This window comes from Syzygium oleosum, unplaced genomic scaffold (genome assembly GCF_021117445.2).
Source record: "Syzygium oleosum isolate NSW1041296 unplaced genomic scaffold, Sole_v2.1 Sole_v2.13, whole genome shotgun sequence".
NCBI lineage: Eukaryota > Viridiplantae > Streptophyta > Magnoliopsida > Myrtales > Myrtaceae > Syzygium > Syzygium oleosum.
Window position 1 is genome coordinate 4,860,219 of NW_026607497.1, and position 13,071 is coordinate 4,873,289.

The 13,071-nt window shown below is 44.0% G+C and overlaps 2 protein-coding genes across 4 annotated transcripts; one reads left to right on the forward strand and one right to left on the reverse strand.

Moving 5' to 3' along the window:
* Window positions 1–1,267: 1,267 nt before the first annotated feature.
* Window positions 1,268–6,847, forward strand: LOC115674951 (transcription initiation factor TFIID subunit 6-like). Of its 3 annotated transcripts, none has more exons than XM_056317343.1 (12): window positions 1,270–1,673; window positions 2,213–2,299; window positions 2,677–2,778; window positions 2,859–2,967; window positions 3,160–3,263; window positions 3,366–3,503; window positions 3,614–3,709; window positions 4,154–4,278; window positions 4,694–4,841; window positions 5,107–5,232; window positions 5,308–5,419; window positions 6,372–6,847. In XM_056317343.1, the coding sequence occupies exons 1-12, from the start codon at window positions 1,548–1,550 to the stop codon at window positions 6,716–6,718; spliced, it is 1,620 nt and encodes a 539-aa protein (XP_056173318.1). In that variant the 5' UTR covers window positions 1,270–1,547; the 3' UTR covers window positions 6,719–6,847. The 3 variants fall into 3 exon arrangements, with proteins under 3 accessions (XP_056173319.1, XP_056173318.1, XP_030453337.1); XM_030597477.2 differs by having other exon boundaries at window positions 1,271–1,673; window positions 4,694–4,826; XM_056317344.1 differs by lacking the exon at window positions 5,107–5,232 and having other exon boundaries at window positions 1,268–1,673; window positions 4,694–4,826.
* A 1,198-nt stretch (window positions 6,848–8,045) lies between these two features.
* LOC115675096 (V-type proton ATPase subunit e1) lies at window positions 8,046–11,588 on the reverse strand. The gene is made up of 4 exons (XM_030597714.2): window positions 11,430–11,588; window positions 11,144–11,297; window positions 9,468–9,515; window positions 8,046–8,307 (listed from the first exon to the last, which is right to left on the reverse strand). Exons 2-4 carry the CDS (start codon window positions 11,239–11,241, stop codon window positions 8,241–8,243), a joined length of 213 nt encoding a protein of 70 aa, XP_030453574.1. The 5' UTR covers window positions 11,242–11,297; window positions 11,430–11,588; the 3' UTR covers window positions 8,046–8,240.
* Between the last annotated feature and the right edge of the window lie 1,483 nt (window positions 11,589–13,071).

Genomic DNA, 13,071 nt, shown 5'->3' on the forward strand with positions numbered 1-13,071 from the left:
CAATTTGGATGATTGGTTTTTTGGTCCATGTCCAACTATAGAGAGCCCCATTTCTGGCATTGAAATTGTTCGACGCTCGGGTGACGTATACTTGAGGGTCGAGCTTTTCCTTGCAATGCAGTGTTTATTGGCCAATGAACCGTGTGGATTTCCTGCCGAGAGGTTGACGCCTTGGTCGCATGTCCTCTGTAATCTTATAGGGCGAGGCCAGAAAACTCTCCGGCTGCTTGCAGGAAAGCCCCCTTTCGCCTCTCTCGATCGGCTGCTCGTAAGTTTTTTATTGAATAGTGGGTAGTACATTGTTGAGGGCGCTGCAGAAAATGGGATGATCTCGAGACCTTTCCTTTTTATGCAGAGAGGATAACCTTTTGAGCAGTGTTCATCTATGAAATCGAGTAAAAGATGTGGCAGATAAAAGATGTATAAGATAAGATAGGTCGGATGCAGCTACCAAAATTCCTAATACCGGTGCACCTTTCTTGACGCAAAGCTCTCGTAACTACTAAGGAATAAGAATTCGATCCAGTTGATGGACATGGATTTCCGTACTTCTTTCTTGGGCTCTCCATTCGGAAGCCCAAACAATAGATCCGTTTCATTCGTGCCCGGCCCATAAGGAGCTGTTCCATTCCCGATCTGGGCCCACGTGACAAATCGAAGACCGTGCGCATTGTCAACGCCGATCTCCTTTAATACCTAGGGATGATCGATCCTCGGTCTGGTCCTATCCGGTCCCACTCAGGAACTGGGAACTGGACTGACCAATCTAGTCCGATTCTCAGGCGGTATAATGAAACCGGTGAATTCACATATCTTGATCGAAAGTTTTCGATTAATTGAATTGCCAATTCATATCACAATTCAAAACTGGGATTTCGTCTAAGATTTGCAAAGAAGACCGAGAAATGATAGGGCCGTGATGTACGGGCACGCTCGAAAAAAAGGAGTAGGATTCGATAGATTCTTTTTCATAAACAACGGACTCACAAATTTAAGGAAGATGTGAGTAAGCGAGATAGGTAAAATCAGTGAATCTTTGCAGGAAAAAAAAGAAAGTAAAATAAATGAAGAAGGAGCAAGTTGGATGAATGGGTGCAACAATATGAAAGAAACAAAGCGAAGTGTGAGAGGAGATGACACCGAGAGACAAGAGGTTATGTATTTAATCCTGTTCTCACCCAGAAATTGGGAACCGGATTGAAAATTACCGATTCCATAACCGGCCAGTTTTGGTCCGGTCCGAGCGGCTCATGGTTCGGGCGGTCTTCTATTAATACCAATCTCCTTCCTGGATCGGAGTTCAACCGGAGATTCGTCTCTCAGTATAAACCCTAGAATCGAGGATTCTCTTCCCTGATTCCGAGAAATCGAAGGCACAGCTCGATCGAATTGCGGCAGCATTTCTTCACCTTGGTGTGTAGTTCGCGGTTTCTACCTTGCTCTGAATCGAGCTTCGTGGCTATGGTGATCGCGGCGTGCGGAGAAAGCTCTGCAGGAGGCCTCGAGTGATGCAGCTTTGTCGCCCGCTCGAGTAGAAGAAGATAGAGATGAGGCTCGTGCCGAAGGAGTCTATCGAGGTCCTCGCGCAGACCATTGGCGTCTCGAATTTGTCCCCCGATGTTACCGACGAACTCGCTTCCGATGTCGAGTACCACCTTCAAGAAATCATGCAGGTACGGTCGCCGGATCCATTCGCCTGTTCTTCGACTCTGTTGCCGTACTGCGACGATTTTCTGTGTGGCACGTTGTGAGTCGGTGGCTGGCGAGCTGCCTTTGCCCTTGGCCTTTCGTTCGTAGGATCCCCGATTTTCAACCCCTGCGCACGAAATGCCGCTCGAGCGAATTGGTTTCCCTAATTGGAGCTAATACTAGCGACGATGGTGGTTGATAGCTGTGAGAAATGACGATGGCGTGTTGTTGCTGTGCTGGTGTTTCTGGGGCGCTACTAGAAAGGAGAACTTTGCGTCGAAAGCGGGATGCAATTATCCAGGTTATGAGGGGCTTTTGTTGTAGTGGTTGCAGGGTGAAGCTATCTTTCCGGTCCATGAATCGATGTTGTGGAAGTGTTGTTGTTGGAATACCAGTTCACTGTCTTGATGTGTTGTTGCTGTTGGAACACTAGTTCACTGTCTTGATGTGTTGTTGCTGTTGGAACACTAGTTCACTGTCTTGATGTGTTGTTAATTAGGGATTTTCTGTTTGGGAGTTGCAGGAGGCGATCAAATGCATGCGCCACTCGAAGCGAACGGCACTGACTGTTGATGATGTGGACAGCGCCCTTAAATTGAGAAATGTGGAGGTGATCATCATATGCTACTGCTAATACTTGAAGGAAAGTAGTATTGTCTGTTTGGATAAGAAGATAGCGGGTTAGGAGATTTCTTTTTGCGTTAATCCTACTATGGAACAAGTTATTGTTGCAAATATATGTGAATACAGCCATCATTAAGAATGTCAATTTAACATGGCCCTCATAAGACCTCCAATGTCGCTTTTTAAGTTTTTTTTTTTTTTTCACATTTCTTTTGGATGGACAATGGGATGGCTCTTATGTGAAACCTTTCTTTATAACTTTCCCCTTCATGTACGTGCCAAGTGACGGCGGTCACATTTTATACAGGCATTCTCTCTGCAATGTAGTTCTCTTCATTCTTGTCTGCCATTTCCTTGTTGTAGCCAATATATGGATTCGCCTCCAGTGATGCACCGCGATTCAAAAGAGCTGCTGGACATAATGGCCTGTTTTACATAGATGAGAAGGACGTGGAATTCAAAGAGGTAAGAAATATTTGATTTTGCTATAGATTCTTCCGTCTTTAGTCCTTCACGTAGGTTCTCTAATGAGCTCTAGCTTGAAGGTCATTGATGCACCTTTGCCGAGAGCTCCACTTGATACATCAGTGTCTGCTCATTGGTTAGCGATTGAAGGGGTTCAGCCTGCAATTCCAGAAAATCCTCCTTTTGAAGGTATCCCGGTGAAATTTGGCATCAGCTGGAACTATGCCTTCTTAATTAACCTGATATTAAAACAGAAATAGGTCTCTGCTTTCTGATTTTTAAGGGATTTGTTCCTCTATGGATCCTTATTATGTGAAATGTGTTGGATGAATAACAAAAGATTCTTTGTTAATTATTGTGGTTCTACTTTTTCGTTTATAGCACTTACAATGGCATCGGATGGCAAAAGGTATGAAAACAGGGAAGATGGAATTTCTATTGACATCAAATTACCCATTAAGAGTGTTCCATCTAGGGAGCTTCAGGTAAAGTATCGTGATTCTTTGATGCAGTTATTCTTTTCCTAATTTCCTTGACCCTAGCAGAAAGATCATTTGCTAAGACATTCCTTTCATTCTGCTGAGCAGCTATACTTCGACAAAATTAGAGAACTTACTGTTAGCAAGTCGGACTCTGTCCTCTTTAACCAAGCACTTGTAAGCTTGGCCACTGACTCGGGTCTTCATCCTTTGATTCCTTATTTTACGCAGTTTATTGCTGATGAGGTACTACTTATTCTTCTTGTGTCATATGTTGCCTTTTCACTACAATTTTCTCGAAATGTTTTTACATGTACTGCCTACTCTTAGTTTAGTTCCTTTGTCTGATTACTTAGGTTACAAGAAATTTGAGCAAGATCTCTTTGCTTTTTGCCCTAGTGCGCGTTGCGGGAAGCCTTCTTCAAAATCCACACGTTCATATTGAACCCTATGTAAGTTGCAACATCAGCTGTTTTTCAAATTTAATTCTGATTGGATTTATATTCAAGTGTTCTTGTGATGTTAAATGGACAAAAGAAATGAGTATCCAATGATTCATGCTGAGATCTAAGTACGTTTTCCTTGATCAGTTTGAATATCGAAATACGTGTAATCCTGTAAAGCGGACAGCTATACCATATAGTCATTAGCTTGCAGAATCAAATAACAGCATGAATATGATATGCTGTTTGAGTTCTCTTCTTTTGTTTTTCTCCATATCTTTGCTTTTTACCCCTGGACTAACTAGAGGGCCTTATTTACAATAATTTATTGAGTTTGTGGGATCCAGTTTCGGTTTACTTGCACCCTTTAATCATTCACTGTTCATTTGTTTGAAGTAAAAGTTTTACATTGTCATTGATCGATCTTCAACTTTCTAAATCTCCTCTCTCCAGCTGCACCAATTGATGCCATCTATTATTACTTGTCTTGTTACCAAAAGATTGGGTAATCGGTTGACTGACAATCACTGGGAGCTCAGAAACATGTCAGCAAGTCTGGTTGCATCAATATGTAAAAGGTAGTCATGTTCTTGCTTCATGTTTTATTTTGAGTAACTTTTAAAGATGTTGGGCACCTGGATATACTTACTCCCCACTCTTTTCATGATGCTGAGAGCTTTCATACTGCCTCCGATCTTGTACCTTGGCATTTGGTCCTTGTGCAAGCCTCAAGGATGAGAGGAGAAGCATTCTTCATTAAGTTCTGGCAATTTAGATCATCCACCTCACCGGTGTTCATAATACTCTATGCACTCTTTATTTAATCTTTTAGCTGGTCATTTTTGGGAGAATTAACCTGATAAGAAAACTGTGATGGGATGGAAGAGGAATAATGCCCACTCAGACCTGCATTGAGGCATGTACATGTGCCATGGCTGCTCCTCTGGCTTATGAAAATTAGTGAATCACATTTCCTGGGGGTATTTATTGCAGATATGGGCATGTTTACCATAATCTGCAGCCGCGTGTCATACGGACCCTCGTTCATGCTTTCCTGGATCCAAAGAAGTCATTGCCTCAGCATTATGGTGCAATCAAAGGATTAGCAGCGCTTGGACCTAGTGTGGTATGTTCAGCAGTGGTAAAGATTGTAGTGCCCATGTACTGGATGCTTTAAAATATAAGAAATAGCTTCCGCTAAAACTTTTAAGTGACCTAAGTTCAATCACTTTAGAAGTTCCCTAATCCTTGTAATTTTATGATTTGTGATTTTCATTGCAAAATTTATGAACTTCCTTGAATCTTTTGGCTCTTGTTTAATATGTCGATGTTCACTTTTGGTCTTGTTCATTTGCAATAATTTGTCAGTGCTGGTTTTAAGCAATTTCTCATCTTTGTCAACACAGGTTCGGCTGTTGATAATACCAAATCTTGAGCCTTATCTGCAACTTCTTTCGTCAGAATTGTTGCTTGAGAATCAAAGAAATGAGATAAAGAGGCTTGAAGCCTGGCGTGTTTATGGAGCTCTGCTGGTTAGTTTGTTGTCTTGTGTCATCAGAGAATATGGTATGCTGATTAGTCTAATTGTGTAAACTTGTTGCTTTCAGAGTGCTGCTGGCCTTTGTATGTACAATCGACTAAAGATGCTCCCCAAATTGCTCGCACCCCCAACTCGTGCTGTTTGGAAGACCAACAGGAAGGTCAAGATGGTGATGCCAAGTATGAGCTCAAACCCTAAAGTAGTTGCAGATTATCAATTGAGTGTCCCACTAGCATTGTTTGATAATTAAGCGCTGATTTTGTGGATTTGTAATTGCATGTAAAGCAGTTCTGCACGTGATTGGAATGTTAATATGCTTTGCATCATTAGCCATCTCCTTGTTGTGAGCCCATGAGGCCTCTGCAAATTGTATGTCCTTTTATAGGAATGATGTGACTATTTGCCTGTCTTATCTTATGGTTTTACTTTTCAGTACGGTACGATTCAACTGCCAATGGTCCTAGCATTGCCTGCTGATGTGTTGGGTCCTGAAAATTGAGTGCCAACAGCTAAGAATGGAATGGTTTCTTGTTACTGTCTGGTGTTTTCTTCAAGATAAATAGTTCATAGTAGGCATTACATTCTCTCACTAGATGGGGTTGTGCTGCACGTGGTCTTACTATAGCTAGGATTCAACTGCCAATGGTCCTAGAAATGCCTGCTGATGTGTTGGGTCCTGAAAATTAAGTGCCAACAGCTAAGAATGGAATGGTTTCTTGTTACTGTCTGGTGTTTTCTTCCAGATAAATAGTTCATAGCAGGCATTATTTTCTCTCACTAGATGGGGTTGTGCTGCATGTGGTCTTACTATAGCGGCACTAAAACTTGCTTGTTAATGGAGATCTTATGGTTCCCACGAGCTAGAGTGTTGGCTGATATAAATCTTTTTGAAAGAACCAAATTCAACTAATGTTGTCCGGCTGTGTGTTGTTAGTTTAGTTCTGCTTTTTATGTAATAATCTTTGGATTTTGCTCGTCATGTTCATGTTTTGTTTTTTTACCCCCATTTTAGATAAGCCTATGATAATCTTGCTGCAATCCTTTCAATCGGTTACATTCCTTCAAATCAAGTTGTTGATCCGATTAGTTTATGCCTTCTTATATGAGATGTAATTTCACATGTGCACTCAGATAAACGGAGAGCGAGCTCAGACAACTTAATGCAGCAACCCCCACTGAAAAGGATAGCCACAGAGGGAATGATTGGTGGCATGCCTCCCAATCCCATGCAAGGAGTAGCGAGCGGATTCTCAGGGGCGGTGGGAGGTCCCGGTGTTGCTGTATTGCGTCAATTGCCCAGTGAAGGCACCTCGGGAAGGGATGCCGGTGGTGGTCCAGCTTTAAAGACATCGAACGCCTTAGCCCAGGCTTGGAAAGAGGATGTGAATGCTGGACACTTGCTCGCGTCGTTGTTTGAATATTTCGGCGAAAGCATGTTCTGCTTCACTCCGAAGCCCGAGTTGTCCTTCTTTTTGTGATTAGTGAAGCTTGTGTATCTTGTTTGTCTCGTCCAGGCCCATGTTTTGTGCAAAATTAATGTTTGCCTGTATAATTGAACTGTCTTTATTGTTCTTGTAGAAGTAGTCTATGGAAAGCGTAAATGTTAAGAGCTATTGAGCTGGCCCGTCCCTTTGATGCCGGAAGATGCGTTCTTCTGTTCTGCCGAATTGGACTAAAGGGAAGGGGACGATCCATTCATTTTACCGTAAACCGGTCCCTTAATGAAGCTCCGTAAAGGCCCAATTTGGTGCCCACTTTTGGGCCTCAAATGGGCCATGTGTGCCCGTTTTGATGGACCGGCCCATTAACAAGGCCCATGTTTGAATATTATTGGTCTTACTGTACCGATGATCATCATGACGGCCGCTCCCACTTTGGGGCCCAACATTGGGCCACGTGGTCTATTTTTGGGCCCATTTTCCGTAAACCGGTCCATTATTGAAGCTCCATAAAGGCCCACTTCGATGCCAGCTTTTGGGCCTTAAATGGGCCACGTGTGCCCTTTCGATGGATCGGCCCATCAGCAAGGCCCATCTTTGAATATGATTTGTTATACTGAACTGTTGCCCATCATAAGGGCCGCTCCCACTTTAGGGCCCCAAATGGGCCAAGTGGCCTAATGTTGGGCCCTCATGCGGTGGACGGGCCCATTAGAAAGGCCCACGTTTTAGTTCATTTGGGCTTACTGCATCAATGCCCATTAATAAGGCCCCACTTTGGCGGCCCACTTTAAGGCCTCGAATGGGCCATTTTGTGCCAACGTGGGGCCTTTTCGCGGGTGAAATGGCCCATCTAAAGGCCCACGTTTCAATCTGTCATACTCAAGGCCCATTTTTGGGCGCTGAAATGGGCTACCCATTTGCCGCGGACCGGCCCATTTTAAAGTATCGTTCGTGTCACATTTGATTGGGCCCATATGCAGTGGGCCTTATAGCCACATTCATGGCCCACGGGCTGTCAGATTAGGGCCTTGATTGATTCCACCCCCATGAAAGCCCAATAAGCACGTGTGATTTTTATTTAAGCCTTAATTGAGCCCATGTCACCTATAATGTAATTACACGAAATGGGCCTCAGAGGCACATCTTCGAAGCCCATAGCATGATATTTCAAGCCTGAATTGAGACAACGAAGCCTAAAATGGAACCTATAGTTTAGTCTGGGCTTGCTAAGGCCCATATAATGTCCCAGGCTTTCAGGCAGCCCATAGGTTTTGCGTGGGCCTGGAAGACTAACCCGTTTGGGGTCCTGTTCAAAGCAAAATAACGTTTTTCCCACCAAATTTTCCTCGTGTTTCTAAGACGATAGAGAAATAGACTGGCAAGATTAATTAAGAAGCTGATACATCAACGGGGACTAACAAAGAAGGAAAAGACTCGCTCACACACAAATACTGCAAAAAAAAAATAATTAATAATCAAATGGTCCTGTCGACCAGGAACCGGATACTTCTCATCAAATCCTGGGTCCACCAATAATGGTATATATACTTGTAGAGCTTCATTCTCCATCATTCAGAATAGGGACAATCAGTGGTTTCATTTGAGCGAGATATACAATTGCCCACCTGAAGAGAGAACGAAATGACCAAATTGAGAATAAGATAGAAAATGTGGAAAATTGAAGACATTATTTCCTAAGTCCAAAAACCGTTCTCCTGGAGCATTCGCAGTCAAGATGCAATTTCGAAAAGTATGATCAGAACTCGATATAACCACAATGAAAGCGTTTTCCACTACATGCCTTTATCTAGGGGGAAAATAACACAAACAGTCTCTGAACTTTGACTCGATGTGCAATTTGGTCCCTGAACTTTTAATTTATTCAATGTAATTCCTGAAATTTAATCCAATGTTCAATGTGATCCCCGAATTTTCAATTTGTTCAATGTGATCGCTGAACTTTTAGTACATGTTCAATATAGTTCCTGAACTTTATAAAAATGTTCAATGTAGTCCTTCCATTAATTCAAATTCAGGGACTATATTGTACATTTTCATATAGTTCAGGGACTAAATTGAACATGTACCAAAAGTTCCGGGACCACATTGAACAAATTGAAAATTCAAGACCACATTGAACATTAGGCTAAAGTTCAGGGACTACATTAAACAAATTAAAAGTTCAAGGACCAAATTGCATATTAAGCCAAAATTCAAGGACTATTTGTGTCATTATCCCAATCTAGATTGATTTCTATATGATTAATTGTACAATTGACAGTGACAGAATCTACATACTGCAGAGTCAAAGGCGAATAGCATATATGATCATTTAACCAGAAAATTATATTCTCTTATCTTCCTTTTAAGTAAAAAGACAGGGCTTCTCTCAATCACGATCTCTTATGCAATCGTAAGCATGCCAATAAGATTCCACTCTTATTCAATGGATTTGTAATCCATACTCTCATTGAAAACCTTATCGATCTGTTTTTTCTGGTAGTCGTCACCCTGACAAACTTAGAAGGACAACATTGTAACTTCAATTCATGTGACCAACAATTAATACATCTCAATACGTCCATTTTTATGAGACAGTCCGATTTAGAAAAGGATCTATTAAATGATGCAACAGTTATTGTCCCTTAAACGAATATGACATTACAGAATTCAAAATATCTTCCAAGAAATGAGATACTGAAATAGCTGACTAGCAAGAAAGCAGTCACACGGAACTAAATGCTCACAAAAACTTAAGGAGCTAAATTATGATAAGAGTACTCACATCATCCAACAACATACTGTTGCTGTAATGATCAATGTTAGATAGAACCTGCATCACAAGAACATGTTCATTCAGCACGACAAAAAATCTATACGGTACTTTAAGTTTATGCAAAAATGAACAAGAAACATATCACATGAAGGTGCACATTTTCTTTAGCGCATGCTAAGAGAAAAACAACCAATATATACTACAGGAACCACCACGGTTAGATCTTATTCATTTCTGCTAAGAGAGAGTTGCTGCAGAGTTCTGATATATGTCTTACAATGAGCAGCCACTCTATAAAAACATTTAACATCAACAACTCAAAAGTAAAATTGAACTCTTTTCCTTGGAATACAAAAGAGGTTATATAAATAGGCACCAAAAGGATAGCGCCCTATAAAATCAATCAAAAAAAGAAGATGATCTACTTGATCTAAAGAAGAAATAGTTCAAGGATAATATTATTATTGCATGGTACTGATAGTCTCAACTCGTTATATGATCAATATTACCCCCCGAAAAAAAAGATTCCAGATCCATCCGACATCCACAAAAAAGGGATGGAATTTCTTCCACTTATTATGATAACGGTGCACCTTGTTATTAAGCATTACAAGGCATAAACCAAGAAATATCCGAAAATAGATAAGCTGTCCCAACAAATGCAGCCAGTTCAAGCGATCAAACCGTCAAAGTATCAGCAGATGATAATTGAACATGCAAAATTAAAGAATGTACAAATGAATATACATATTTTATAAACAGTAGTCCTTAAAGAGAAACTCATGCACAATCCAGACATAAAAGTCGGACTTGACATTTTGAAGTTCAAATGAATGAAGTACGTTATGCATCATTCACATTCAGAGCCACTTAGACAGATTCATGGTTACTGGCTAGCAGGAAACAGACACAATCCCCGAACAATGGGGTTCAACTTTTAAGATATCATAGCTCTTTCATTTGCAACAAAACCAAGCACGACAAAATTTGATGAGATTTTTATCAAGTTTTTGAAAACCGATTCATTATTTGACCACGTTGACAGAATTCTTTTCTTGATTTCAGTTTTCCCCGTATGTATCCTACCTTCAGACCTGTTCGTGTTTACAAACGGACTACAATTTTTCATCATATAAACTAAGGCAACTGCTTATTATATATAGGCCACCGCAACCAGTCAACGACAGTTTTCTTCTTTACAGATGCAAATCATAAGGCCAAGCCTACTTCTACCATCAAGTCTCCCACTATGCTTTCATTTCTATTAACTTACCTTCCTCAGCCTTTTCCTCATAATGGACATAGCCATCGACATTCACAGAAGCGAGTTTGCGACAAACATCTGTTCTAATGAGCCGTTCAGAAATAATTAACCATGAACATTCCTAAAACAATATGACAGAAGCCCCAAAATGCACGAAAATCGCGAATCTACTTCGATAGCGACCAAGCATAAGCAAAAGCAAACTTGGCTAATGACCAGCACACTTCACAGGTGATATCATCCCACAGAGAGAAATCAACAGAAGCACTTAGAATGTCATAATTCCTTAAAACCCAAAAACAATCGATCTACTAGCAATTCGGTACGCATCGACTGTTCCATCTGGAAACCACACTACTATCGAACCAGTACAGGAAGAAGAAAAGGACAAAAAAAAACCGCCAGAGCAGAGAGAGCGTACAAGTTCGTCGAAGGCCCTCGGTTGCAGCAGATTCTGGTGCAGAGAGACGCGATGATCCCGATCACGATGAAGATTAGGGTCGTCACCAAGAACCCCATCGATCTCCGGTACCTACGGCCCGAGAAACGCACGGTCCGGCGATCGGAATCGGAATCTGAAGCCACAAATTAGGGTTTCCGATCACGCCAGGAGGCCAAATCACGGATCGACAGGCACGTTCCGGGTAGGGAAAAAGCCACGATCAACCGACTACAACAACAACAACGAAAGGGAAGCGAAATCGCACCTTGGGGATCTTCCGGTCGATCCCGCTCGCGAGGAGGATGGAAGAAGAGAGAGAATCGATCGCGCTTGAAGATCCCGCAGCAAAAATCTGAAATCGGTGGTGGTCGCCGTGGCTGCTTGTGAGTCGGGACTGGCGATGGGCGGACCTTGCCTCCGCTCGATTTAACCCGGACGAGTCGGGTCGACCCGAATTGGGCCCGATTCGGGTTCATAACCGAAGCCCACGAGCGGTGGCACGAGGAGGACTTTACTTGGGCTCACGTCGCGGGCTGTCGAAGTGTGAAGAGGCCGTAAAGAGAAGCGGAGTTGTGCCGCTTGTCTGTTCAATTCCCTACAGGCCCATGAATAGTCTAGTCGGGTCGGGTCGAAATGGATCGGCTCAAATTGACCAATTTTTATGTGATACAAATTTAGTGACCTATATCCAACTCATACCTCACTTGACACATATTAATAAAACGCTTCTATATTTGATCAAATTTAGGAAAATTCATATCCACACTAAGGTCAAAGCACGTAGTGAGAGAGCTCTCGATCGAGTGAGGGCGAGAGAGAGTCATAGAGGTTGGTCGAGTCTAAGTAAGCTACGAACTCATTTAACACCCATATAAACTTAGGGATAATTGTCCAAAAAGTCCTAAACCTATTGTACGATAGCCAATTCAGTCATAAAACTATATTTGTGTCAATTTACTCCTAAACCTTTTAAAAATTGGGAAAAAACCACCAAAAACCCCAAACTTTACTATCTGTGACACATTTACCCCGAACTTTTTTTTGTGACACCAAAAACCCCGAACTTTGCTTTTTGTGACACATTTACCCCAATGTATTTAGTCCATGGGCATTTTCGTCTTTTCTGCTTTTTCTTTTTTTTTTTTCTTTTTTTTTCCTTTCCGGCGAGGGGGGGCCTCGTCGGCGTCGGCCTCGCCGGATCCGGCGAGGGGGGCCCTCACCGGCGTCGAGCGAGGGTGGCCCTCGCCCGACTCAGGCGAGGTCGACCTTCGCCGGCGTCGGGCGAGGGTCGACCTCGCCGAGTCTGGGCGAGGGCCGCCCTCGCTCGCCCGGGCGAGGCGGACCTCGCCGACGCGGCGAGGGTCGCCCTCGCTCGGGCGAGCGAGGGCCGCCCTCGCCCGATCTTGCGAGGTCGACCCTCGCCGGCGTCGGCGAGGGTCGACCTCGCTCGAGTCCTGGCGAGGGCGGTCTCGCTCGCCCAGCGAGGGCGACCCTCGCCGGCGTCGGGCGAGGTCCGCCTCGCTCGGGCGAGCGAGGGCGGCCCTCGCCCGATCTGGCGAGGTCGACCCTCGCCGGCGTCGAGCGAGGGCGGCCCTCGCCGCAGATCCGCGCGGGAGGCCCTCGCCCAGGCTCAGGCGAGGTCGACCTCGCCTCGCCGGCGCGAGGTCGACCTCGCTCGAGCCGGGCGAGGCGGCCTCGCTCGCCCGGCGAGGGCGAACCTCGCTCGGCCGCCGGTGAGGGTCGCCCTCGCACGGGCGAGCGAGGGCCGCCCTCGCCCGACTCTCAGCGAGGTCGACCCTCGCCGGCGTCGGGCGAGGGTCGACCTCGCCCGAGCCTGGGCGAGGGCCGCCTCGCTCGCCCGGCGAGGCGAACCTCGCCCGACGCCGGCGAGGGCCGCCCTCGCCCGG